The 27,804-nt window shown below is 36.8% G+C and overlaps 4 protein-coding genes across 4 annotated transcripts; 2 read left to right on the forward strand and 2 right to left on the reverse strand.

Moving 5' to 3' along the window:
• Window positions 1–1,752: 1,752 nt before the first annotated feature.
• LOC133723420 (protein ecdysoneless homolog) lies at window positions 1,753–8,188 on the forward strand. Its single transcript, XM_062150271.1, has 6 exons — window positions 1,753–1,780; window positions 2,883–4,182; window positions 4,541–4,879; window positions 6,040–6,173; window positions 7,127–7,293; window positions 7,751–8,188. Exons 1-6 carry the CDS (start codon window positions 1,753–1,755, stop codon window positions 7,928–7,930), a joined length of 2,148 nt encoding a protein of 715 aa, XP_062006255.1. The 3' UTR covers window positions 7,931–8,188.
• Window positions 8,189–10,331: 2,143 nt separating this feature from the next.
• LOC133727542 (nicotinamidase 1) lies at window positions 10,332–12,742 on the forward strand. The gene is made up of 5 exons (XM_062155135.1): window positions 10,332–10,919; window positions 11,023–11,206; window positions 11,372–11,505; window positions 11,629–11,814; window positions 12,315–12,742. Exons 1-5 carry the CDS (start codon window positions 10,779–10,781, stop codon window positions 12,393–12,395), a joined length of 726 nt encoding a protein of 241 aa, XP_062011119.1. The 5' UTR covers window positions 10,332–10,778; the 3' UTR covers window positions 12,396–12,742.
• A 238-nt stretch (window positions 12,743–12,980) lies between these two features.
• Window positions 12,981–17,258, reverse strand: LOC133723188 (protein NETWORKED 2D). The gene is made up of 2 exons (XM_062150010.1): window positions 16,797–17,258; window positions 12,981–16,100 (listed from the first exon to the last, which is right to left on the reverse strand). Exons 1-2 carry the CDS (start codon window positions 16,888–16,890, stop codon window positions 13,288–13,290), a joined length of 2,907 nt encoding a protein of 968 aa, XP_062005994.1. The 5' UTR covers window positions 16,891–17,258; the 3' UTR covers window positions 12,981–13,287.
• A 3,175-nt stretch (window positions 17,259–20,433) lies between these two features.
• LOC133723195 (uncharacterized) lies at window positions 20,434–23,262 on the reverse strand. Its single transcript, XM_062150015.1, has 2 exons — window positions 21,772–23,262; window positions 20,434–20,894 (listed from the first exon to the last, which is right to left on the reverse strand). The coding sequence occupies exons 1-2, from the start codon at window positions 22,241–22,243 to the stop codon at window positions 20,839–20,841; spliced, it is 528 nt and encodes a 175-aa protein (XP_062005999.1). The 5' UTR covers window positions 22,244–23,262; the 3' UTR covers window positions 20,434–20,838.
• Window positions 23,263–27,804: the final 4,542 nt, after the last annotated feature.

Consider the following 27,804-nt stretch of genomic DNA (forward strand, 5'->3'; position numbering starts at 1 on the left):
GGGGTAACCCTATAAGAAGACATTTTTTTTTTGTCTTGCTTTCTTCCCAGTTTTTTACTTTAAGGATATTTATCTATCTGTGTTCCAAATAATCTATTTCAAAAGCACTTTCAGAGTCAAATGAGAATTCTTCTTCTTCAGACCAGGCAGAGTAAACTGATCTATCATCTTCTTCATCAGAATAACCTACTTCATAGCCTTTTAGCTGTTTCTGCTATAAGCTCATAATCTTCAAATAAAGCTTTTGTAGACCCTTTATTTTTTTCTGGACATTCATTTGCATAATGTCCTTCAGCTTTGCATAACCAGCATCTCCATGCTTTCCTTTCTGGTTTATGTTGATGGTTGTTTTGATGATTTTTCTTTTTGAAAAATTTCTTTTTAGGATCTTTTTTATCTTTTCTGAAATTGGAACTACTTTTTTTAAACTTGCAATTCTTGTTTTCATTTCTTTTGAATCTTTTTGAATAATTTTTTCCTTTTCTTTTTTGGAATTTAACTTCATGGCATCCCCAGTTAGTGGGTATATCTAAAATTTCATAACAGAAATTTTCAACTCCTTTGAGTTGTTTATTTGCCATTTTAGCTTTCGAATTTGCTTTGCATTGTTCTTTCAGTAATTTCCTGATTCTATCAGCAACTCCTCCTATTGAGAATCTTTCAATTGCAGCTATACTTTCTCTTATAGTTGTTCTCCATGGTTCAGGAAGTTTCCTGTGTAATAAATTTACTAGATCAGTATTTTCTTGTTCGCCTATAGTACAGTAGTATTCTTGAAATTCATTTAGATATTCTTCAAAATATCTCATGTCGCAGATCTTAAGAGGATAAATGTTTGATTTGGCTAACTCTTTAGCCTTTTCACTTATGTTTGAAAGATCTCCACAAAATTGGTCATACAGAGGCATTGCACAATCATATGGTGATTTTGAGTTCTTGATTTGTTCTAACCATTCTTTTCCTCTCTCTGTTTCTTTGAAAGAGAAATAGTATTTCTTTGCTATTCCAGTAAGAGTAGTTTCATAATACACCTGTAGATCTGGTGCTTTAAATTTTTCAAGAGTTAGGGCAGAAGCCATCATAAGGTTGTCGACCCATTGGTCAATGGTTTTTCTTTTATATAGAGCTTTGTCTAGATTCAGCCATATACCATAATTGGTAATTGGTACTCTGGGTAGATTGTCCTCTGGGACAAATCTTTAAGAATTTCTTTATTCTTCTCTGCCAATAGGTGTCCTTTTTATAGGGAGTTTTGGTTTCCCCTTTTCTCTAGTGATGAAAGTTGTTTTGGAGCTTTCTCATTCTTCCATTTCTATATCTTGATAAGAAATGACTTTTCTTGCCTTACTTATTTTGAAGTTTTTCATTTTTTTGATTAGTTGTTCTAATCATTCTGTATCTTTGCAGGATTCTGCTTCTTCATAAAGTTCATGGAGCTTTTCTGCTCTAAGCATATTTGCTGGTATGTTTAGATCAGCTTCTAATTCTTCTTCTGTAATAGGATCATCTAATTGTTCTTCGTTGACAAATTTAATACCGCTTCTACTTGCTTCTCTGGTGCTATTGCATCTTCTGAAATTCTTGTTTATCCTGATATTTTCAGGACCTACATCACTTTTTTTTTGTGATTATTGAACTTTAGACTGATATCTCCAGTCTTTCTACTTTCATAAATATCCGCTTTGGATCAGATAATTTTCATTCGATAGGAAAAGTTACTTAGAATTAAGTAACTTTATGTATTTGTTCTGAATGGTTCTTTTAGCTGGTGATAAATCCGGTAGTAACACTTGGGATATTTGATATCTTTGTCTTAGGTTCTACTGTGATACTCATCAGTTTATAGTATATTCTGTATACTATTGCTAGTTCTTACATATTTTCTTTCATTGTTATACCATCTGTTTTGACTCTCAGCCTTAAACAGTGAGCAACATCTTTCAAGTTTGTTGAGAAATTTGAGAAATAGTTGAAATATGCTACTTGATTGCATAAAGATGTTTCAAGTGTTCCCAACAGACTAGCTTGAAAATCTATTAGTCTATTGTCTTGTAAGACACATAAGACTGAACAGTTTATGCCTTCTTGGGCAAGAAGTTTTATGCCAACTTGGACTGCTCTAATATGCATAAATTGATAATTTTTTGCTTTTGCTCTAGCAACTTCTTGAGGAGTGATGATTAAGAGATCTGTTTCTCCTGATGTAGACGGAGTTGTGAATTCCAATAATTTGAAATGGTGGCTATCCATCAATTCAAATTTTCCTCTTTTATAGATTTGTTTGAAATCTAGTTTTGAAATTGAAGAGCTTTTCACCTCTTGTTCTATTTCATTGTATTCAAATTCTTATGAATTTAGGAGTTGTACTCCTTTCTTTTTCCCAAAAATGCTCATCATTTTAGCTTCTCTTGCTACCAAATGCTTTGGTTTTTCGAATTTGATGCTAGTCAAACTCGTTGTCGGTTATAGGAAAAACATAGTTGGAACATGATTCTTTACAGGTTTTTCTAATGGTTTGAACCCATTAGATTTCTTGAATTTTGCTGGAAGATTTTTCTTTTCTTTCAGTAGTTGTTTCATAGAATCCAATATTTCCTTTTGTTCATTGATTTTTCTGCTAACATTTGTTAGCTCTTTATCTTCCTTTTGATGAGGAAGTTCTTTGATATAATCTATTTTGTTTTCCAATTTTTCTAATTGGTAAATTATATATATCTGGTAATTTATCTAGAAAATCTTGATATCTAGATAATTCTTGTATCAGATTCTGATGTTTTTCATGAGTTTTAATAGAGAGTTCAACTTCTCTATTATTATTTCAGACATTGTCGCCATTGGGGATTCATTTTGAGATTTTTAAGCAAGCTCTGATACCACGTTAGGTGTGTGCCTTTTCATTTTCCTTTTTTTCTACAAGGAAAACAAAAAAGTATATAAGGTAATAGAGTATCGCGCTGCTGTTCTCATACTAGAAACACCAGAACAATCTTTGAGGCGCCAGCAAAACCGAGAACTTCACCGACTGAGAGTAAAAACCATGGCGGCACCTCCAGACCTGGACCCTTCCTCCTCCTCCATATTCTCCCACAAAAACTCCCGCCTCCCAGACGACTCCGTTTTCTACGCCATCTTCCCGGACTCCTCCCTCACTTCCACCTCCACCACCGCCGCCTCGCTCCACTCCCTCCACCTCCAAATCCTCCAAACCCTAACCCCCTTCACCTCCGACTACATTTGGCAGCACGAGCCCTTCACTCTCTCCCCCTCCGCCACCCCCAAGCCCTCCTGCCTCTGCTCCCCCCACCTCCCTCACCTCCACGGCAAGCTCCGCGTCGGCGACAACCTCGACGACGAGTGGTTCACCGTCTTCCTCCTCTTCCACATCTCCTCCACCTTCCCGGACCTCTCCATCCGAGTCTGGGACTCCGACGGCGAGTTTCTCCTAATTGAAGCCGCCTTTCACCTCCCTCGCTGGCTCAACCCTCAGACGAGCACAAACCGCGTCTTCATTCGCCGCGGTCAGGTCCATATCGTCCCCCGGCACCGCCTCAGGAACCCTAACCTGACAGAGGCGTTGAATTTCATTGCGGCGTTTGGTGAGGAGTCGGTTGCGGCTGAGCCGGTGCAGGCTGCGGTGAAGAACCGGATTTCGGAGTATCCGGAGAAGGCGAGGAGGAATATGCATGTGGTTAGGGTTAGGGTTCCGCCGGCGGTGGCTCAGGTGTTGAGTCAGGAGCCGTGTCTGGTTGCATTGGCGGTTGAGGGGTTCTATGACCGTGACATTGATACAATGAAGTATGCGGCGAAGATGGAGAGGTTCTTGAGCAGAGGGAGAGAGGAGGAGTTGGTGTGTATATCAGTGAAAATGTCGAGGGCAATGTATGCACAGCTGGTGCAGCAGACGTTTCAGGCGCCGAAATGTTATCCGATGCCGAATAGGAGTGATTCGGCATATGTGGAGGCTGAATTGGGGATGAAGATTGCGTGTGGGTTGGAGATGATGTATCAGCATAGGAGAAAGGAGGGGTTGGAAGGGAAAGGGAGTACGTGGGAGGCCTTTAGGGAGAGTTTGGAGAGGAGCGGTTACTTTGAAGGGTTGCTTCCGGGTTCGAAAGAGTACCAGAGGTTGATGCAGAATGCGGAGGAGTATTACCGGAGTAGTGCTTCGTTTTCAAGGGCTAGGTACTGGTTTATAACTATTTGAAGTTTACTTATTGTGGTAGTATAATTGAACGATGCAGCATTTTCATATCACATAGGTTGTGGATTTAACAACTTTACTGGATTGACCATTTTTCTTTAATATGTAATTGAATTTCGATGAACTGACACTATGGTGGTTACTTATGATATGCCCACTAAATGTTGTAGGAAGTCATTTGACAGATATATGTCTGAGTATGTAAAGGCTCCAATTGGATTGCCAGTGATTTGTGTTATTTGAGTCTCTTTTGGTGTGGGGCTGATGTGTACCGTAGTTCATAGAACGTTACTTTTTCTGTTAGTGTCAGGAGTTAAACTAATGTGTTACTTGTTGCAGTGAGATGATGAGTGCTCCAGTGAGGCGCATAGATGAGATTCTTGCTTTACCTTATTCGGTGGATGATTTTAAGCGTGTAGATGTTCCACCTTCTGATGATGATTCTTGGCTTTACAATGGAGAGGATGAATTGAACTCTGAACTTCTACAGAGACAAAAGGAGATGGAACTTTATGATTTAAAACATAAGAAGAAGCAGAAGTCAAAAGAGCAGGACAATGTTGGTCCATCCTCCAGCTCTAACACTGATGGGTTCAATCCTGGTGATATAGCAAAAACCATGCAGGCCTTTGTCGAAAAGGTGTCAAGCTACAAGGGAGCTGAGGTTCCTGAGAACAGGTTAGTGCCTATCTGTTACTTATGTTTGTGTATCAGTTCTTCATGAGTTGTCGCTTAATTTTATCCCAAACACAGAAATTGGAGCAATTACCATGGATGTGACATCTTCTTTTAGTGCTGATTGTTACAATTCAGATGATTTGAACTTGTGCTCTTAGTTCTGATGGTTTGATAGATTTGGAGTGCTTACATCTATAAGACTAAAACCTATTTCCATATGGATCCTTTGTATGAATTTCGAAGCATCGGAAGCCCTGTTACTGAAGCAGTTTTGCCTTTTTGAGTGAATCATCTGGTTTACTTGCATCTAGATGAGTGAAATGACAAATGAGCCAGGTTGCACAAGCCTGATATGTTCAAATGACCATAAGCTATAGGATGTGAGTTAAATACATCACGGGTATACGGCCTTTATGTGGTTCTAGCTTCTAGGCATGACACATTTAGTAAAAACTAAAAATGAAAATCTACAACTATCAAATGCAATTAAAGTTACTCATCTATTTTACTGCTTGTTAGTGTTATTACTGTACAGTAACTTACATTTCAGTTTCAATAGTAAACAAAGTTGATTATAAATTTATTGTTAGTATGAGTTTTCCTTCCTTCATTTCTTTAAAAAAAAAAAATACACCTTAATTATTACTAATATATATAAGGTTAAGTATAAGAATTTGCAACTAGGCAAAGAACAGAGAAAAAGAAAGTTTACATGCAGGCCTGTGCTAAAAAATGCTCAAGCACAAAAATCATGTGCCTCATTTTTTTTTTTATTCGGTCTTCATTATTGATCCTGGCATAGGTAGATGTATGGGAATGATTAAGAGCCATGCAGTGACCAGCACGATATGAAGCACAAGACATGATTTAGGCCTACTTATCCCATTTCTCAGCTCTACTTGCCCAAACGGTTTATAGAATGGGTTTTAGTTTTTTGATTGGATGAAGCAGTTGGTTGTATCTTGTATCACTTTCCAGTATGTGCTGCCAAGTAATATATATTTCACAGACTCAGTTTGCAACTTATCAAGTATCTAAAGTGAATAATGTTTGAAGCCTTGCACATTAAGCTACTGTAGTATTGGATTGTTCACACTTTAAGTTGCCGTCTTTATTAACGATTGAGGTATGAGAAGGTGATTTTGTTTTCTCTTGTGAAGGAACCTAAAAGAGGTGGACCTTGATGTGGACCGTTTCTTTAAGGATGTAGAATCAATGATGAAAAGCCATGGTGGTGAAGAAGCTACTAGTGATGATGATATTGAAGAAGGGTCTTCATCCGACTTGGATTTCGGTAAGATGTCCATATTTGATCTTTTCCTTTAATAGACTGGATTTCAATTGCTGTTGCATAATTTATTTTTAAACCAAACAATGTGATCAGAAGAAATACAACTCTCAGTAAAACAGAAAAGATATTGAATAAAAGAACTGAAGGCCAAGTACACAGGTTTAACTACACTAAATAAAAAACATAAATCTAACATGATGAACAGCACTTCAAAACTTCAAGAATAGACATGAAGGTATCAAATTTATAATGTCCTAAAAACTGTGTCAAACTCTAGCGAGTTGTCTGTTGGCAGGGAGATATATTTGGGTGGGATGTTTGTACCTTGAAAAGGTATGCAACTATTCCAATTGTTGATGATATGGTAAGTTGGACGGTCAATCTAATTTGATAGTGGTTGGAAAGTTGATTAACTGATGCAATGTCCTCCCCAAGAGATTGACAAATCTCCAGTATCCATGCTAGTTTGGTTGCTATTGGATTGGATAATGCATTTGAGGGTTAAGCCCAACTGTGGCTTTGTGGTCAGCTTTGCATATCCTTCCGTGCTTAGCCAAGAACATTTGAGCTCTTGTTCTTGGAAGTTGCAGCTGCCACTTTCTCTAGCTAAAATGAGCCATGGGCTTGACTTGGGTCTTCATTTGTTTGATCATCCCCTCCCTCTCTTGTACTTTATTGGTTGCTGATGCCTTAAATTTTGTCAGAGCCATGGATGTTCCCATGTAATCCTTTGTCTAGATAGTTCTGCATCGTTTTCTTCAGGTTCATCGTTTATTTAAAATGATATGTTACTATAGTTTTGCCATAATTAGCAACCATAGTTTCCATGTTAAATGAGATTGATACTTGTCTCAAATAACTTGATAGTCGATGAGATCCATCAGAGAAAGTTGTTATATACATCTCAATTTGATTATATTTGGGGAACTTTGTATTTAAACTTTTTATATTCACAGATGATTCAGAAGATGAAATTGACAGCGCAGAACTTTCTGAAGATATGGAGGATGGAGAGGATACTTTCATGCATTCTTACTCTGACGCTTTAAATGAAGAATTGAAGAGTACTACACTTGAGAAGAGTTTTGTGCGTGCTAATGAACAAGCCCCAAAGAAAGATGAGGTATATTTCTCTTCTCTTGCAAATGGAAATAGGAAGCTGTGTTCTTTAGTGGTGTTCAATTGTGCAAACACCAAGATGCATGCCATGCACTATAGGATACACTTGTACGTTTTCACTTGCAATTTTCTCTGGGAAGTTACTTGTAACCGTTATTTTCATATGCAATTTTTCCTAGGAGAGTATCTAATTGTCACTTTATTCGTATTTGGTCGTGAGGAAGTGTCTGTATCCGATTCATTTGCAATTTGTTCGGGTGAGACTGTTGATAGTTTTTATATTTTTATGATGTCTGTCTCATGTTTGCTTATGAATTAATCGGTTTAAAGTTTTTTTCTTCTTCTTGTTTTGTCAAAAAATTTAGGTTACTTTTCAGCTTGAATCTTTGTATTAATGCATGCATAGTTCTTTGTACCTTGGTCCAACATAAAATAATAAATTTGAATTGGTGTATGTACAGGGAACGTCTAATGCTACAGAAGATATGGAGGAGGATTTTACTCCTGTGGATGTGGATGTGAATCTGGTAAAGAGTCTTCTTGATTCCTTCTCTAGCCAACAAGGCCTTCCTGGTCCTGCTTCCAATTTGCTTGGCCTCATGGGTTTACAACTCCCACAAGACGACAAAAAGGGCAAATGAGATCTCGTCAAGTCTTCCAAACCCACTTCTATGTTGCTTCTCCAAATGGATGGATCTTTCCAACTCTGTCCCTGTTACTTTTAACTTCCTATGTAGTGGTGATTTTGCAGTTAATGATCCTCGTCCCTTTTTTTTTCCTTTCTAAAGAGCATAGTCAGCCATGTACATGTTTTTGGGTGGTGATCACCAGGATGGTGCAACTTTGTATGTTGACATGTGAATAGTAAATGCTTTACAGTAAAGAGACGTGTTTGTTAATTAAGTTTCGTATGAGGTTAACTTCATACCAGTATGAGAGGCAAAATGGAGATGGATGCAGTACGGTAGGTGAACTATATCTGCAGCGTGTACCTCGTAAGGGAAAATTTACAGATCTAAGGGAATATTTGTGTGAAATATGGTGGCTGGAAGAATCTAGGTAATCCTTCCTTTCCTCCCAGATGGCTGGGAGAATCTAAGTAATATTTTTACTGGCCTCCAATTTTGAATGATGCTTCATTTGGAATTTTTGTGTGAATATGGTGTCCTTTACTTCCAGATGGCTGGAAGAATCCAAGTAATCTTTTACTGGCCTCTAATTTGGAATGATGCTTCATTCCCATGATCCCATCCCTTTATATTCAGCTCTTTTTCCTTCCACTCTCATTCTTAAAACCTTGTGTATCGTTTAAGTCTCAGAAACCTGATTTCAGAGGGCCTTGATACTTTACACTTGATTTTGTTGTTCTTTCTATTCAAGTACCAGTGCGTTGGGAGCTAGTCGCTGAAAAAGTCTTCATTATTACACCTAAAATCCAAGTTTCAATAATTTTGTCAAGATTATCGATTTTCTGAAGGAAAAGGTACGAGTGTATGTTGTATGCAATTTTTTTTTTTCTACAACCATTTTCTACAAAATCCAACATGTTCACTATGCAATAAAAAGAAATAGAATGATTTTGATTTATGAATTCCCTTGCATTCACAACCAAAATAATCAAGTGAGTTCCAGGTACATAAAATGGAGTGAGATTCTATTTTCATTCATGAACTGTATTGATCAGGGAGACTAGGTAGTCTCCTATCATATATTTTTTAGGAAGTATTTTTGCTTAATAGCTTGAAAAGCATATTTTCATAATAGTACAAACGCTTTGAAACTTATAGAATTTCTAAATTTGGTTTGTTCTTGGATTGTTGAAAATCATAAATAAAAAGATTAAGCTTGAACTCAATACTAACTAAGGGTAAATTCTTGTATAATTTACCAATTTAGATTACATAACTCATGAACACTATGTTTGTTTATGGAATATGCCGATCAATGATGATTTTATCTGATACTGGATATCAATCAAGTTTAATCTGATTGATTTTTGTATTTAATGCTTGATTTCATTGAATCTTCTCGTATTTCCACATGTGTTACTCTCGAAGCGTATTCAAATTTGGTAATGCATGAGTTAGTGTACCGTTTGTGGGACTCACGTGCCAGTTGTGTCTACCAGATCGGATCATATTTCCGGCACTCCAACCCATAAAAATGAGTAGATTTCATGAACTAGATTGATAAGGAAGACTAAGTTAGGTAGTCTCAGATCTCATTTTCTTTAGGAAGTACTTTTGCTTAATAGCCTGAAAAGCATATTGTCACAAAAATACAAATGTTTTTGGAAACTTGTAAAATTTCTAAATTCAATTCCTTCTTGGCTCGTTGAAAATCATAAATAAAAGGATTAAGTTTGACTTTACATTTCAGAAATTATCCCCTCTCCCTTGAACTCAAAACTAAGCTCACTAGATATTGATTAGAGAGTCAACTCTGGTACAATTTAGACCACATATCTCATGAACAAGTCACACATGTTTATTAGGGAAAATTTTGTATAGTTCCGGACCACTACGTGTATAGTGCCCGATAATATTATTGTTCTACATGTAAAATAAAAGATGTTGATTGGTCATTTGATATATACACTGCCACGTAATAGTCCGATACCATAGAATAACTACTCAATTATGAGTCAACTGATTGAGTTCAACCTAGGCTTGTTTGTTAGGAAAATTCTTCTATGCACCGACGGTGCAAGTGAACCAGCAGATTTCAGCCCTTGATATTTATAGGCAATATCTCTTTCAATAACAAAAAATATATACTTAATGTTATACAGCTATCTATCCATATTAATGCAAATGTACACGGGTGCACTAAATGCTCTGGTTTGTTAAAGCTCTACTTATAGGAATTCGAGTATCATTGTTTGAATCTTTCCCCCTACCAGATCGGATTTCCGGCACTCCAATACATTCACATGATTGGCTAGAGCAACCTCACTCTGTTTTGTTTTCTTCTTTTGATTTTTTTACGATTAAGGTTTTCTCCCTTTGATTGATTCCGTCGGATTCCTTAAATTTAGGCACTCTACTAATTAAAGTAATTACCCAAACCAAAGAACTCGGTTTGGTTCTTTCTGTCAAGACTCAAGACCCTTTCTTTATGTTCTGTCCCTACCGATAAAACAAGCAAATAATTTTCTCGAAGGTCTCCTACTCTACTTAGAATACAAGTCGACCCAAACTTCACGGGGGAATGCTACCCAATCCCAGTCTTCCTCTCCTTTTCTAACTACCTTCAACAATCCAATGGCCCAGACCCTTTAACCTTCATTCAAGATTTCGTTGCCTACTTCTTTTGACTTGTCATATCACCGCTGAAACACCTAGCTTTCTGTTTTTTTTCTTCTTCTTCTTCTTCTTCTTCTTCATCTTATTTTTGATTCTCGTATTATCACAGTTTTCTTGATCAGTAGCAACCACACAACTTTTGACAGAAACAGAAACCCAAAAAGAAAAAGGAAAAAAAAAAAAAATGGTTCCACAGACGGTTGATTTGTTAAAGGAGCAGATGCCGGTGCACCAGGAATCTCTACTAGTCACCGGCGACGTCAAGACCGGCCTTGTCCTCGTCGACGTCGTTAACGGCTTCTGCACCGTCGGCGCTGGCAACTTGGTAATTTCAATCTATCTTCCTGTTTATATCTTTGTCATGATGCGGGTTTCCAAAAATAGCAAATTTTGAGGTTCATGTATTTTCTGCATGTGTGATTGGTTAGGCTCCAAGGCAACCGGACAAGCAGATCTCGGAGATGGTGAAGGAGTCGGTAAGTCTTGCCAGGGTTTTCTGTGAGAAGAAATGGCCTGTTTTTGGTTTTCTTGATTCTCATCACCCTGATATTCCTGAGCATCCTTATCCTCCTCATTGCATTGCTGGTACTGATGAATCAAAGCTCGTTCCAGGTACCCTTTTGCTCGTTTGGTACTGGGATTAGCTCAGTGTACTAAAGTTTCGTGCTTTTCGCCTCTTTTTTTTTTGTAATGTGTTGTTAGTCCAATCAAGGAAGGTAAGTGTGTTAGTGTTAACTAAAATGCTTGGATTTGAACCTATGATTTAATGATATGCAGAGCTGCAGTGGTTGGAGAGTGAACCTAATGTGACACTGCAGTGTAAAGATTGCATTGATGGGTTTCTTGGTTCGATTGAGAAGGACGGTTCCAATGTGTTTGTAAATTGGGTTAAGAGCAATCAGATCAAAACTGTAAGCATTTACCAAACCCCGAAAGTGTTTGTTTGCTTTTGAGATATTGTATGTTTTAGTTCGTTGGTGGCTTTTGATTATTTGTTGTTTCTGTCTGATTTTGTAAGTTACTGTTTTTTGAAGATCTTGGTGCTAGGGATATGCACAGATATATGTGTGCTGGATTTTGTATGTAGCACTTTATCTGCGAGAAATCGTCGTTTTCTTGAACCTCTGGAGGATGTGATAGTGTATTCCCGTGGTTGTGCAACCTTTGATCTTCCGGTTGATGTTGCCAAATCTATGAAAGATGTTGTAGCACATCCCCAGGTACTCAAATTGTTTTTCCTCTTTGACAGTCTATACCTTTACACCTGTATTATTTCTCTCAAAAGATTATTTCTTTTTCTTTTCTTTGTTTTGTTTGTCTCAGAATTTTGTGTTCCAATCCTTTTAGTTCATAGCTTAATGTCTAGTGTGTGGGTTCATTCTAGGCTCTTAGTGCATAGCTGTACGGTCAGATATTTTTGGATACCCAGGACTGCATGTTGAACTCTTCTTTGGTGTCAAGTTAATAGCTATAAATAGTCATCAAGCCCTGGGAAAGTGTAGGAGAATGGGAACCTATTATGGGGCATACAATGCATTAGACAGAGTTGAGATTGCAAAAGCAAGGAATCTAGAAAAAATTGATTGCTTTTGTTTGCTGAGGGGTTTCCTGCTAGTCAATCCTTTGAGCACAGAAAGCTGAAACCTACCAGCTTTCTATTATGTATTTGTATTTTACAATAATAGAAGTGCTCATGGTTGATACTTTGATTACCTTCCAGGATCTAATGCATCACATAGGCCTTTACATAGCCAAAGGAAGGGGAGCAAAGGTCGTGTCAGAAGTGTCATTTGGTGCATAAGAGCAATGATCTTGACCAAACTGTGGATTGGCATTCAGGCTTTCTCTTTTCCCAGGGGTGTCTTTTCTCAGTATGTGAATAGATGTTCTCTATACTTTGGTTCTCTTAATTAGATAGCTCAAATGTTGGGGAAATAAGAAAGAGAAGCGATAGCTCATAGTGGTAGGAAAGCTCTATGAGGATGTATATAAAAGCTTTACATTTTCATTTCAGTTTGGTGAATAATAAGGCTAGACTGGGCCACATTATGTAATTCATCTTTTTGTGTACTGGTAGCCTGGAACTTCAAGAGTTTCATGGTGATTTATCAGATGTTCACCCACAGAATGCAAGAAAACTTCCAGCTATGTTCCGTTGGTTTCGTCTGATTTTTTTTTTTTTTTTTTTGTGAGTCTGAATCTGATTTTCATTCAGAGAATAAGTGGTATTGATCTAGGATGCAAAAATAGTAGTTGGAACTCTATATAAACATACTACATCGGAATTGGAGTTAAATATATAACCATATCAGAATCATGATAAAAGACTCAAATGCTTCCGTTGTTTTGATACTTACTACAAGACATTCTTGTAAACATGAAGTAAATATTACATTCCTCCAGAAAAGAAACATGTATGGTAGTGACTAAACACGATGCAACTCGAAAGTGCAGTCAATTGCATGCCAAAATGAAAATAAATGGTTCTGTTGTTTTGATACACAATAAAAAATGTATGGTAATTGATAAATAAATAACAGACGTTCCCAGATAAAAGCTGAAAACAAAGAGACCTAAAGAAAAAGAGAATACTCTACTGAAACCTGTCAAAATACTGTTCAAAGTTAAAATACAAAACCTCTCATTCAGGACATAAAAGTGAAGAAAACAAGCAGCAAAAACAGTGAAAGAGTTTACTGCTGGTTAGAGTTTGATCTATTTTTTGCGTGGTATTTCTTATGCATAGCAGGGGCAACAACAGCGAAGATCGATCGCCTTTGCTTTTTTGGTGTGACACCAAAGATAAATGAACGCAAAGGAACTCTGGACCGGCTCTCAGAATGAGTCAGCTGCGGTTGAACCGGCTGCTGCTTCTTCATTGATGCAGAGAATTTGTATTCCTCGTTCAACTTTGCCATAACTTTTTCTACTTCAAGTTGGAGCGCTGTCGCATGATCCAACCCTGCTTGTAACTCATCTCCAACCTTGTTATTCTCTTGTTTCATATTTAAAATCTCCCCTTGGAACTTTGCAGCTTGGTAGCTCGTAAAGTCGAAGTCTCCATCCTCAGCGCTTGTCTTCAAGGCCTTGGTTATTTCTTCTTGAATGTCACACAAAGAAGAGAACCTGCACTGAAGTTCGTCTTTCAGTAGCGAACTCTTTTCCAGCCAAACATTTAGTTCAGTCTGTATCTCCATTAGGTGCTTGTATAACGGCCGTGCATCTGATTTCAGAGAATGTTTTGAATGACTACTTCCTTCTTTCTTTCTCCCTTCCTCGAGCTTTGATATGTCGGACTGTAAATCTTTGATGCTAGTTTCAAACTTCTGTATCTGATGGAACGAAGTGCTAAACTTTAACCAGAAATCCAAGTTCTCCTCCAACAGTTCATCAATGTTAGCTCTGAATTTTTCTTCGATTGCTGATGTAGTGGGAGTATTATCATTTAAAAGGTCCTTGATTGGATCATGCTCTTCATTTTCGGTTGGTGTCTGCCCCTCGTCTAAAGCTTTGAGTGCTTCTTGATTTTCACCCGAACTCCGTATGAGAAGGTCCAATTTCTTATGCAATGCTTTGATCTCTTCATCCTTTATGGCATTGGCACTCTTCAGTTCTTTCATCTGCACTGATGTTTCAAAGAGGTCATTCTCAGCCAGAGTAAACTTCTTCTTGAGATCCTTGTAGTTCCGAAGAGTTGCAGTGTACTCTTTCAATAGAATCTTTTCTTTGTCTGCCAGTCCAGTTGTAAACATTTTCTGCCAGTCTGGCCTATCTTCATTCTTTGACTCCAAATTGGTTAATTCCATATCAAGAAGACTACCAATTGTCTGCCTTGGAGTACTATTCTCCTCGTCCTTGAGCACAAGTTTCTTTTCTTCACTATTATTTTCCGGGGATTGGCAAACATCTCCTTCTTGATCTCCAGCAGAAGTACGGAGTACTTCTTTAGCTTTTACAGAACCATCACCAGGATTTGGTGTTTCCTCATGTTGTGTAGACTCTTGTGCTGAAGATTCTTCATCTTTATGAGCCAAAACTGTAGGCTTCTGGTCCTTGTCTGACTTCACTTGCTGCACTGGCTTGAGATCATCAGCAGGATCAACTGCATTATCTCCTCCTTGAAGCTTTTTTTGCAACTTGGCTGCATCAAGAGATTCCTCATTTGTTTTTGATGAGTCTGAGGCACTCAGCTCTTCATCTGGCTTCACGGTTTCCAGCTTATGAGAAATATGATCAAGGCTGTAATGCGCTTCAGTAAAATGTATCTGGAGATTGTTCTTCTGGCTTTCAACACTTGTGTTTAGATCCTGAGCTCGCTGCAATGTTTCCTCCAACTCATTCAGCTTTTTACTCACTAACTCCTTCTTGCCATCAATTAGAGTCGCCTTGTCATCTTCCAAAGTACGAATTTGTTCACATAACTCGTTGTTTTCACTTCTTAATCTATCGACTAGAGCTGTCTGGGATGAAATAGCAGTCTCTAAGCTGATCACTTTACTCACAATCTCGTCAATCCTCTCTGCCATTTCACTAACGGTGAGAGATTCATCTGACACTGCATCATAGTGCTCCTTGATTTTCTCTTGTAACATCTCTAGTTTCTCTCTGTCATGAGTTTCACTCTCCTCTTCCTGCTCTGAATTTGTCCCCTTTACTGCTTTTACGTCTTCATCTTTTGCATATGACTTTCCGGGATTGGCCTGATCATTAGGAAGCTTATTCTTCAGAGACTCAAAGTTCTTCCTGGCATCCTTAACCCTTTGTGACTCAACTCTTGCTTCCTCAGCTGAACTTTCCTGTTTCTTCTGCAACTGAGTCAATGTATCTTGGCATGATTTCAATGCTGCTGCTGCCATCAAACCCCGAGCATCATTATCTTCAATCACCAGACCCTCACCAAACTCATCCTGCAAGCTGCTTACTTTCTCTTGCATTCCCTTGATGTTATTCTCAATCTCCCAGTACTTGGCAAGTCCATTCTCATACGAGCTCTTTACAAACTCTTTCTCAGTTTGCAGTGCCAGAATCTGCTTCTGAATCTTGTCAATCTCTTCAAGTCCCTCAGGTTTGCTCAAACCAGATTTGGGAACTGTTTTCACAGTTGTTGATTTTCTCACCGACTTCTGAGGCTGCAGTTTCTTGTTGCCAACCGTTGCTTGTTTGATAAGACTCTTCAAATTCTTAGTAGGACCCTTAGGCACCTGTGGGATGTTCCCTTTTGACATGTCTAGAGGCTTTCTCGGTTTAGGTGAGGGCGTTTCGTCTTCATCATCCATTGCAAACTGAACTTGTTCAGGGAAAACAGAAGCAATTGTGTTGTTGGCATTTTGTAGCTCTGTCGAAAGGTGGTCATACCTTTCAGCCAAGGCCCTGTAAGCTCTGTAGGTCTCTTCCACGAAGTGTATCAATTCCGGTCTTTTTTTGTAGTACATTTCTGCTCTCTTGGCAAAGGAGTCTCCATCCTCTGTAATGAGCTGAAGCACAGTTTGCACCTTTTCCTCCATTTCTGCAATTCCATTAGGTGAAGATCAGAATGTGAAAAATCAAATAAATGAACATGGAAATTAAGAAATAGCATACTGTACTCTACTCTAGTCTTGATGCAGAGATACTCTAACATAACAATGTTGAAGAAAAAGAAAGAATAAATAAATAAACAGATAGTTCATATGTTTCAAAGCACATTAAAATCCAAATAACATGTTTCGGTATCAGTTAGAAGAGTCGGGAGATATAAACATGACGCCGAGCCTTCTTTATAGAGAAGAGTCATGGTAATCAAGTGCGCTACATATTTGTTCCTGGAGTTGATGTAGAATACAAGCTAATCAGATAATGAAACCATTCATAAAACTGCTATTTTATGATAAACATATACTTTTGAAATGCAAACAAATTTAGTTGTAAACCGCCGGAACTGATAATAGTATTTCTGATAGGCAAATACTATCCTGCAATCATTTGACAAGCATCTAAATCCATTTAGAGCCAAAACAAAAAGTATTGCCAATATGGAAGTTTTTCCAACATAAATTAGCATATAATTTGATTGTAAATATGCAAGTTTCCTGACTCCAAAATAAGCAAAACATGGCACAAATGACATTGGTTCAAATCTTATCATCAAAACTAGAAGATTTTGTAACAGATCAATTCGATCCAGTATATATATATAATATTTGATGCAATACAATCATGTTACCTTGGAGGTTAATCTCCAGCCATTTTGATTGCTTTGTTCTGATGTGACTCGCCCACCACCATGAATATGCATTGCTTGCAGCTCTCTGTAACATCTTTAGTTCTTCCTCGGTTCCTTTTTCGCTTTCTTTTCAGACCAAAACCATGCAACCCTTCTTTTCTGACCAAAGCATTGGAGGAGTTCTGATGATGAAAAAGTAGAGAGAGAGAGAGAGAGAGGGTGTGTTTGAATCAAAGAGGAAAATTGAAAAGCAAAGACAGAGTTTGAGGAAGAACAACGTGCACAACAGAGGAAGGTGACATAAACTTTCTAAATATGATCATGGAGGGGAGCAAACTTCGCCAGAATATTATGTCAAAAGTCTTCCTTTTGAAAATTAAAGACACAATCTTTGCTCAATAAAATTAAGAAAATATTTATTAAACATAAAAGCTGGACAAAAAGAACAAGTATAACTGTACAAGGAAGCTAAGCCAGTAATGTGAGAGCACGTGGCAATGCTTGCTTTTCCAGGGTGTGAAAGAGCACCCCCATTTTTATTTGCTTGGGAAGCAACTGACTTTCTTATTCTCTCTGTTGTTGATTTTTTTGGATAAAGTTGAAGATAAAGCTTAAGACTTGAGATCATGGGAGGGGAAGTGGTAGAAGGAAATGTTATGGGACCTTACATTTTTCTTTTTAAGATGCTCTTTTAGAAGAACCTAAATTTGATTAGGAGCAAGACCCCATTTACAAGAGTGGACTTGGACCAAGCTTTGGGTGCGCCCCAAGTCAGTGGTAGAGGCAGGTATTTCTGTTATTTTTGGAAGGGTGCTGTACTGCTGTTTTTCATTTTTCCTTGAATGACAGGAAATTAAGAATCATGAGAAAACCGTCATCTTTGGATGGAGAGACACTTTGGTAGTCTTGGGAATAGGGGTGTGCAAAACATGGTACAAACCGGCCAAAACCGACCGATAAATATGGTTTGGTTAAGATTTTTAACTTTCAAAATTGAAAATCGATTCAATATACCAAATCAATCCATTTATGAACTGGGTTGGTTTGGTTGCTCTTATGCTTAAACCGCGGAACCCGAACAGACCCGTATGTTTGAAATATAAGATAAAACATTTTTTTTATATATGCACATAATAAATATATATTCATTTGTCCGGTTTGTTCAAAGTAAGTTCTAAATCTCCAGTTATAACTTTATTCTCAAATGATATACTACCATATTGAATTCAAGTCCCAAAGGCCTAAAACCTTAGTATATAATCGCTACAATTTTTTTGATCCTCTCACATCACATATCTGATCTCTCAATCTCTCATTCTTTGACCTTTAATACTATCATATTAAGCTATTACTGATGGATAAGTCATTAAATAAGTGAATCACTTTGAATCTAATTTAGATTTTAGTTTTTGACTACATGTTTTGGAATTTTAATTATTGAATTTTAAATTTAGATAATTTAATATAATTTCAATTATTGAGATTGAATTTTTACTATGAATTTTTTCATAAATAGTATGTTAATATTATACAGGTGAAAACCGCCTAACCGACCGAACCAAACCATCTTTAATTGGATTGGATTGGGTCGGATTAAGCTTATTTTTTATGATGACCGGTTCTCCAAAATGCCTAAACCGCTCAATTTGGCATAGAGACGGTTTCGAGTCAAAACCGATCCAACCCAATCGTTGTGCAGCCCTACTTGGGAATTATTCAACTAGGGATAAGGAAATGCAATAAACCGGTAACTATAGTTAGTAATTTTTCGTATTATACGCGAATAAAACTCGTACTTGCGTTTTTTTCCTTTACAAAAATACTTCCGTATTTTGTATTTTTGGAAGGGATTCATTAAATTTATCGTATTTTTGAAGTCAAAAATATTATACAAGTACTATACACGATTTTTTTGTTTTTTTTTTCCGTATTTTACCCATATTATTGAACAAAAATGAATATAAATTAATATTTTAAAATTAAGAAATTTAATGATTTAATTAATTAAAAATATTATGCCGAACTTTTCAACGAACTATTTAATGAAATGTCTAAATAATACATGTACGTATTTTTCACGTATTATACACGTCCCCTTTTTTTTACTAACTATGCCAGTAACTCAATAACAAAAGTTTTTTGGGATTGATCTGAAAATACTACGAGAGTTCCCGACTAGCATTTTGAGATGTGTTTATGTCTATACTAGCATTTCTCCACACATGCTCTGCATGTGCAAGTTATTATTATTATTTTTTTAAATAAAAAAGAAAAGAATTGGTTATTGCAGAGAAAAGAAAATGGGAGAGAGAAAAGTGGGTTGTGGGTATTTTTTTTTTAATTTTTATAATAAAAATACATTTTATAAATGTCTTAATTATCCTTATGATTTAATTAATTATCAAAGTTTATTAATCTTCTAGGGTCAATTTTGTCAAAATTTTAGATTTTGGCTAACAAAGCCTCTTCTCTTAATAATAGTATAGATATGTTTGTTTTTCTAATGTGTTGATGGAGACTGCTTCCACAATCGTATCACATCTTTATCATAAATGTCTTCAGTCGAATGGGTTGACCATGTGGGACATGTTTTGAAAAAGTAAAGAGTACCTTGATATTTTCGCTTACAAAATATGGGTATTTGTGGCATATGCATTTGTTGGTCGGACTATGTGACTGGCCTAATTAATTCATAGTCGGCCTATGTGGCTGGCCTAACCCACCCCATGATGGGAGTCTAAACACATGACCTCTCAAATGAAAAACTATTGTCTTACCATCGGACCAAACACACGCACACCGGCGTAACCAAATTCATTAGTCAAGATATTATTACCCTGTATCATTTGAAGAGAAAAAGTATTCAATCAATAAACATTGTCATCACACTCTCCTAGCAGCACAAGAAGAAAGTAATTGCTGATATTGATGTAAACCTTGCCTCAGAAATCTTGCTGAAGAAGTATGTGTTACAAAGATAGAGCTGTAGTTTTGGGGCCAAGAGCATCCCACAACACTCCAAAGTCCAAACAACTTACCTCTTCCACTCAATGAAAAGGGATTTATTGAAGGACCTTTCAACAAACACTTTAGTACACAAAAGCCACTTGATTCCTAACCTATCCTGCCTCAAGTTAAACATCTGCCAACCACGAATTTTGTACACAAAAGCCACTTGATTCCTAACCTTAATTCGCAGTGGACCAGTTTCACCGCTTCCAACCTGACAGAGGTCTATGCCCCTCCTCTGCAAGTTGCAGAGCCTTATAAGACAAAATATCAAAACCAAATTCAGGGCTCATCATTGTAATTCAGAACTGCAGAGCAGGAATCAGAATGCCTCTACCATATAATTGAGATTTAATGAGCTTTTCAAAGCCAACGTTGGAACAAGTGACCGGAATGGTGACAGACATTGATCAAATTTAATCCCAATGCATGAAATTGACAGATATATTAAACCAAATGGATTCAGTGCATAATAATGGAGTAAACAAAGTACCATGACTTATCCATGATCTTGACCTGCATCAAAACAAAGATAGTGGAGCTGAATAGCAAAAAATTTGACCTGAAAGAGCAAAAGTAGGAATCTCACTACTGACCAAAACAGGAAATGAAGAATTTACTCCACAAATCAGTAGACTGGCCGTTAATTAAGTTTGGAGAAAAGAGTTTATATACAACAAGCTAATAGCATAATCATCATTATCATATTCGCAAAAGCCATATTTACAATAAAAGAATATCCATCATATTTCACATTCACTGGTTGATGTGCGCCTAATAGTAGAAGGATGACAATTAGAGCATTCAGCATGCTGGACAACAAGAAGTGTCTTCCCAGCTCTCTACAAAACTTAAGGCTCTTGGTGCAGGTTAATCTTCTGTGCTTCTAAGCAGGATGCTGATGCACGCTGTCTATCCCATTCTAGATTATTTTCTATTTTAGCCAATTATGTAACAGCTCTGATTCTTCAAGCAGATCACGGAATGAAGAACTCAGTAAAGTAGGGCCAATCCTTCAGAGATATCAGCTAGTTTAGGCATCAAAGTTTTGAAGAGAAGAAAGCCATTGTTCCATATAATTCTTGCAATCTGAATAGACAACACAAACACAGAAATTTAGCAAAGAGGACATATTTCAAGAGCAAAACTTAGTACAGTACCAGAGATCACATTGCTGGCTGCATAATTTGACAAACCAACAAGCATTTCTCTTACCTAGTGTAAGCAAATTAGATTTTAATCAATCAGAGGTATTGACAGATAAACACTGCAATAAGAATAACAAAACAAGAACACCATCTAGAGTGGTTATGTTCAACATGGTATCGGTTTTCATGTGCCAATTCAGTTTCTTATCATGTTTCTTTGGTCCAAATACCGTGTGTTTCTCCAAGTTTTGTGAGCTGCTTCATGCTCAGAACATGAACTATTACTTGTTTACATTATAAACTATAGACATTCAAAGTCTCCATACAGCACCACAGTGCTTCCACTTGCTCCATATATGCTTTCAACGGTTAAGAATATTTGCAGCCACAAAAGTAAGTTCTATATTTACAGCAACAGACAAATACAGGATGCCTTAAGCACCAACTGATTTTAAGTAAGCAGAAACTAAGCCAATAATTGCCCCATATCAACTATAATCAGGCAAGACAGTTAGACAGTGACAGATAAATTTCTTCACTATAACAATAATTGACTTAGGATCCTCCAAAATAGAATTGTTTTTGGCATGAAATGAATAACCCAACTTTTATGTATGCCTAGAGGCTAGAGCAAGTAATCACCAAACAGGGAGGGCCTAATTAAAAGCATTCAGATAATAACAAATTCCAACCACACAAAAGAGCTCCAAAAGGTTGGTATATGTAGTTAGTAATCATTCAAGATGTAGAATATTTAAGAAGGCCAAAACTCAGCAAGATACAATCATTGAACAGTGAGAAAAAGACATTTCTCTTACCAGGGGAGAACTCCTCAGGGAGGTTCTTGATGGCACTCAAAAGCTCATTGTTTGAACCTTCCACCACCTCCTTGCAACCAGGGCTATAGCAAGGCACCAGCACAGCAAAACTATTATCCGACTCATCATCACTCTGGAAACCAGAACCATGAGGTTCCAACCACCCAATGGACCAGTCCGAGTCATCGGATTCAGACCCTGACAAGCAGCCACCACCATCTGATGGCACAATTACAACATCATACTCCCTATCAATCCTCCTCTCCTCCCTACTCTGCCATTTCCGCTTCACCTTTCTAGGCGAAGAGGCCATTTTCGTGCCCTTAACCGAAGGGAACTGAACCGTTCCAGGTTCCCTCAGGCCCCCAAAACCCCACTCTAATGGAGAATTCACTGAAGACCCATTATTAGCAGGCTCTTTCTCTTTCCCACCCCACCAGCACCACGAAAAACGAGTGAGAGACACTGCCATTTTTTCGACACTCCCCAAATTTGTTGAAAGCTAAAAGATTATGAACCAGCAACTCTCTCTCTCTTTCTCTTTGCCCTTGAACGAGTTGTGGAAAAAATAAAAAAGAGATAGCAGAAAGCCAGAGACTTCAATTTGAGACCAAAAGAATGGGAAGTGCAAATGGTTCCTGCCTGATGCAGTAACCCCTGAATGAGTTACTGACCACTTGAATCACCAACAAAAATAATTCATACCAGACAAATGTATTAATAAATTCAATCTCACAAATCCAGAAACCCCAATGATGATTAAGACAAGGAAAAACTGAAAAAGCAAAAATCTTTAGAACAAATCTAAACAAAGCAAAAAGTCATTGATTTTTTGCTTTCCTCATAGATCAAAGAGTCAAATCCAAAAAAAGAGGCAACACTCTGTCCACTAGAATCTAGGCTCTCTGATCAACCATCTCAATTTCCCAAAAACTCTCTCAAAGAACCAAACTTAAAATTTTAACACAAATAAAACCCAACTTGAAGTTGATCACTCAAGCACAAACAAAACCAGCTTGAAGTTAAATCACTCAAGCACAAATAAAACCAACTTCAAATCAAAAACCAATCCCCAATTCAACAAAAAAAAAACTCAAAAATTCCTCTGCTTTTTCAGTTCCCAAAGTCACCCAGAAAGCTTAAACATGATCGGAAAACTCCGATTACCACAAACCCAGAACCAAAAAACGATCAGAAAGTTTCAGTCTTTCAACAAAATCCGACTTCAAGAACAAAAACCCACCAAGAAAATCAAACAAGGACGAATTGGGTCACTGAAACTACGACCAAGTCGGGAATTTTCCTCGACTTAAATGGTGAAACCGGTCATTTTAACCCGGAAAATGAAAAAAAAGACCGGAACTTTTCGCCGATACTCGACGGTGATACCCTCAACAAATTTTCACAGAGAGAGAGAGAGACCTAATCACCATGTTCATTCTTCTTCTTCTTCTTCTTCTGGTTCTCTCTCTCTTTTACGAAACCAGAGTTAAAGTTAAACCAACTCACCAAAGCTTCTTCATATTTATAATGAATTTTTTTGGTTTCTTTGGACTATTTTGTGGCCGAATCGACGGTTGAGATCTAGAGTTGTGAGGTGGTACGGCGGAGCATGGGGGTTACTGTGCTCCTCCAATAATTTGACTTTCGGTAAGACAAGTGGTGGGGCTGGGTGGCCGTCCAAATTTGCTGACGTGGCGGATCCAAACCCAATCATTGCGTGTGTTTGCGGTGCAAGTTACTGACGCGCGTAATTTAGGTCATCCAATCGTTTAGGGAAATTAAAAAATGACCAGGATGGATGATATAGATATTTAAGGAATAGGGTCGATGGAAATTTGAGACTTACCCCGAAACATAGGCTGAATTTCCTAGTCTAATGCTAGAGTCAATTATAGACACTAGATGGTGTTTTTCACGAGTAGAGTTGGTCATTAAATTTTCAGGATTTTTGGAGAAGTTTCAAACTTGGACTCGCTTCTACAAACACTTGTTAGATGGAGTTTAAGTCACCCATCAAAATGCATATTAATTAATACAGTCCTGATCACCTGGTCAGCAACTGACCAGGGATCATTTGCTCAATCACTGTCCGATTGAAATCGGACGGTTTACAACTCTCTTCTCCTCTCTCATCACTTAACTGTGAACCGTCCAATCGGACGGTTAGTGAGCAAAAATTTCATGGTCAGCAGCTGACCATTGGAACGGGATCGTAATTAATATCATCCTGTTTATGGACTAAGACTCAAAAAAATTATATTATACGTTTACTTAGATATTAATCACATGATGATAATATTCAGTTCTATGAACACTTGTAAGATGAAGTTTAAGTGATATGTCAAAAATTGCATATTAATTAATATCGTCCTGTTTATGAATTAAAACACGTTTGATGTACTAGCAAGCAGAAAAATCATTTTGATTTTGATACCTAGATATCAACCACATGACGATAATATCTTGACAAAATATACGAGCATCGCGGCTTTGTAGTGTTGGCCAACCCAATCATAAAGATAATGAAGCGATGTATCTCATATAACCTATTGGCAAAAGGATCAGACATGTCCAAGAAAACTCATTAGATTCACATGGTCCAGTTGGATGTACGTACCCAATTGAACCCTCACACACCGCCATCAAATTCTTGAGGTCAAAAGAAGCTAGTTATCACATAACTATCATGAGCATTTGCTCAAGTCATCAATTTAATCATGCTCATCAAACTAGGCTAGGCCCCGAAAACCAAACTCTGCTCTAACCGCAATGATTTCTAGCACAAATGTAGAGACAAGTAACATGTCTCTTACCATCAGTGATGGTTTATATTAGGTCTCGAACTAAGTTTATATATCATCTCGTGAGTGTAACATTATAGCTCGTCCAAATACTAGTTTGTTGACATGTTCTCCATACATGGTATTCATCATCTGTCATTATTTACTCTCGTCATTATACAATTATGTAGACAGCATCTCTCTACTAAACTTACCATAACCAGAGCGGTATATAAAGAATGGAAATTATTCTATGCACCGACGGTGCAAGTGACCCAACCCTTATAAAATAATCTCAACCCTTATAAAATAATCTCTATAAAGAAAGATATATTTAACAAGAGGAATTTATTAGTGAATTACTCGAGATCGGCAGCCAATCCATAGCTTGCACACTTCCACTTGACCACAACACTAGTGTGTTTAAACTTTTCTTCCTCCAGTTGGGTCCTTTCCATGTGCCTCACTCCACCAAAGTCCAAAAAGAAAGTTATTACGTTTGATTAATTTTCTTCATAAATCACATCAACTTGGTGAAGAATTCCCTGGGGCACTGAATGTCGGTGCACTGAATCCTCCCCCTAAGAATAGATCATATATCTTAATTCCCCAAATCATAAAATTAGAAGTTTAATATAACTTTGTGAAATTTGTTAATTGTGAATTTGTGATGGAGTTATTATGTGTTTGATTGAGATTGGAGTTCAATCTAATCAATGATAGGGCATTAGAGAGTCTTTGAATGGGAAAGTAGGAACATAGAATATGAAAATTGCTTATTTTTAAAACTTTTCCAAATATTTGGAATTTGCTTTTTAATATGGCATTAAATTTTAGTTTGTTAACATATTTATAAAAATAAAAAAATATATATATAAAAAAAAAATCATTTGGCCAATTTGGAATGGCAACAAGAAGCTTCACGGGTAGCTGTGAATTAAGAGGACATGATTATGACCTAGCACAAAATTAATGGTTCACTATAAGTCTATAATATACAGCATTCTTTATTCATTTGTCTTTAACGTCTTGATCATTTTTATTTTTTCACTATCAATCTTGAAATTGTACATGAAATTTTCTTTATGTGCATCGATAAAATCTCTTTCCTTTCTATTGGTACAGAAACACGCTGAATGAACGAAAAGACAATAAAAAGATTGAGACTCGGGATCTTGTCATGAATATATATTACCATTCCAATTGCATGTTACCTGAGAATGAAATATTGAAAGGGATATTGACCAAAAACGGCACGACTGGAAGACAAAGATAGTGCCATCCAATACACAGGTAGCCATTAATTTACGAAAATCAATTGCACAATATATAAGAAGCACTCTCTCACTACCCCAAAACAAACTTCAAGGCTTCACTTTCAGTTTGGGTATATTTTGTATGTGGTAGCAATATAGCATGTGGTTTGTAGTCTTAAAAAGACTTGTGGTTGTGCTCTTAAGCCTCTCTTATCTGATCTTGTGTGGCAAAAAAGGGCTAGTCAATTGCAAGCTAGTTGCTATGCAAGAGTACCCTACAAATAAAATTATGAAATGAACTTGTCCTTGGTCCCTACCCAAAGAAAATTAGTTGAGGAATGATCATATCATTGATGGGAGACAACACTTTTTTTTTTTTTTTTAGAGAAACGGATTGGGTGACAACACTAAAACTTAATAAGTAACGAATTAGTAAATAAATAAAATTTATATGACCGTCAATTATGTTGATATATTGTCATTAAATTTAACCACTTACATAAAACTAGTAGATTGATCATACAATAATGTCGCGTTATGATTGCTGTGCATAAATTCTCTTGGCAACCAATAGCCTTTTATTCATGGCAACTAATAACTATCATATGATACCTATTAGTGAGAAGTACTTGATATGCATCATGTGAAAAATTCATGGACTAGACGAGTTCGGCTATGTGAGTGAGAAAGTTTGTGTTGCCTAAATGCCTTAAATAGAGAGCATTTGTCTTTTGAGAAATTAATGATTTGGCATGTATAAATTGAGCTTTCTCTCGTTTTCATATGGTTGTGATGGGAAAATGTAGGCTGAAAGAGACCTTTATTTGTTGATATCTATCATGTGAAGAGATTCATAGACTAGACGAGTTTGGCTATGTGATTGAGAATCTTTATGTTGTGTAAAATCAAATGCCTACTTAACCAAAAGAAAGAAAGACATTACTTGAAAGTGAACCACAAAAAAAAAAAAAAAAAAAAAAAAAAATATATATATATATATATATATATATATATATATATATCTCTATTTAAGTGTAAATCACATAGTGTGATAAAACAAGAAGAAAAAAAGTCAAATCTTTAATAGTATTCACTTGATCAGTAATTGACGAATGAGGTTTCGCCTCTAGATGTAGATTCAATGGTAGAAAGTACTATTTCTAAAAGTTGTATTAATTTTCACCGTTGAATTTAAATTGAAGAGCGGTGGAGCATAATTTTTTTAGTCAAATACTGAGGGGATGAACACTACTAGCCAAGTATTACACCAACAACCGTGCAAGCCCTAGGAATTTCACCCATTTTGCAATGGAGGTTAGGGGAACCACCTCCATAGAAAAGACGTCGTCCTAATCCTTAAAAACCATAGCTCTGGTCATCATCATCATCATGCTAGAAGATGACCACTCCATACCCAAATGTTGGGAAAAGCTGTTTCAGATAAGCTTCGTTGGTAAACTTTCCGACCAAACATAATCAATACCCGAGCCCACGACCATAATCAATAGCTAATAGCCTCTTGAATGTTTGTATTTGTCTTTGAAACTTAATACTAAAATAAGTTGTTTTTTTTTTTTTTTGAGAATGAAAAATAAGTTGTTTTCATTCTCTCACAACTTTGATAAAAATTTTACCATCGAAATTTATTTCTCACAATTTCGGTAGTCTCTGGAGAGAGAGAGAGAGAGAGAGAGAGAGAGAGAGAGAGAGAGAGAGAGAGAGAGAGAGAGAGAGAGCCCGATCGGGTATTTTCTTTTTCATTTTTTTTTATTGTATGAATTTTAAATGTCAGAATTAAAAAAAGAAAGTGAAAAATTACCTTACTTGTTTGTCTCTTGATTTGGTTTGATCAGTCGGCTTTCTGTAATTTTTTTTTTCTTCAATAAAATTTCGAGATAAGACGTGGAGTTTATCCTATTTCTGCTTTATAAAACATAAAAAAAATAAAAAAAGTTAGTTGTGGATCCAAAGCCCTAATAAATTCTAAAGATTGA

The sequence above is a fragment of the Rosa rugosa genome, chromosome 1, assembly GCF_958449725.1.
Source record: "Rosa rugosa chromosome 1, drRosRugo1.1, whole genome shotgun sequence".
Lineage (NCBI taxonomy): Eukaryota > Viridiplantae > Streptophyta > Magnoliopsida > Rosales > Rosaceae > Rosa > Rosa rugosa.

Excerpts from the sequence above, each read along its gene's own strand:
- LOC133727542 (XM_062155135.1), top strand. The coding sequence starts at position 10,779 with ATGGTTCCACAGACGGTTGATTTGTTAAAGGAGCAGATGCCGGTGCAC. Across the intron at positions 10,920-11,022 it reads CCGTCGGCGCTGGCAACTTG|GCTCCAAGGCAACCGGACAA; the intron begins GTAATTTCAATC and ends GTGATTGGTTAG. Across the intron at positions 11,506-11,628 it reads AGAGCAATCAGATCAAAACT|ATCTTGGTGCTAGGGATATG; the intron begins GTAAGCATTTAC and ends TGTTTTTTGAAG.
- LOC133723195 (XM_062150015.1), bottom strand. The coding sequence starts at position 22,243 with ATGGCAGTGTCTCTCACTCGTTTTTCGTGGTGCTGGTGGGGTGGGAAA. Across the intron at positions 20,895-21,771 it reads CCCTGAGGAGTTCTCCCCTG|ATTGCAAGAATTATATGGAA; the intron begins GTAAGAGAAATG and ends TTGTCTATTCAG.
- LOC133723188 (XM_062150010.1), bottom strand. The coding sequence starts at position 16,890 with ATGTTACAGAGAGCTGCAAGCAATGCATATTCATGGTGGTGGGCGAGT. Across the intron at positions 16,101-16,796 it reads GCTGGAGATTAACCTCCAAG|AAATGGAGGAAAAGGTGCAA; the intron begins GTAACATGATTG and ends ATGGAATTGCAG.
- LOC133723420 (XM_062150271.1), top strand. The coding sequence starts at position 1,753 with ATGGTTCTTTTAGCTGGTGATAAATCCG. Across the intron at positions 4,183-4,540 it reads GCTTCGTTTTCAAGGGCTAG|TGAGATGATGAGTGCTCCAG; the intron begins GTACTGGTTTAT and ends TACTTGTTGCAG. Across the intron at positions 7,294-7,750 it reads AAGCCCCAAAGAAAGATGAG|GGAACGTCTAATGCTACAGA; the intron begins GTATATTTCTCT and ends GTGTATGTACAG.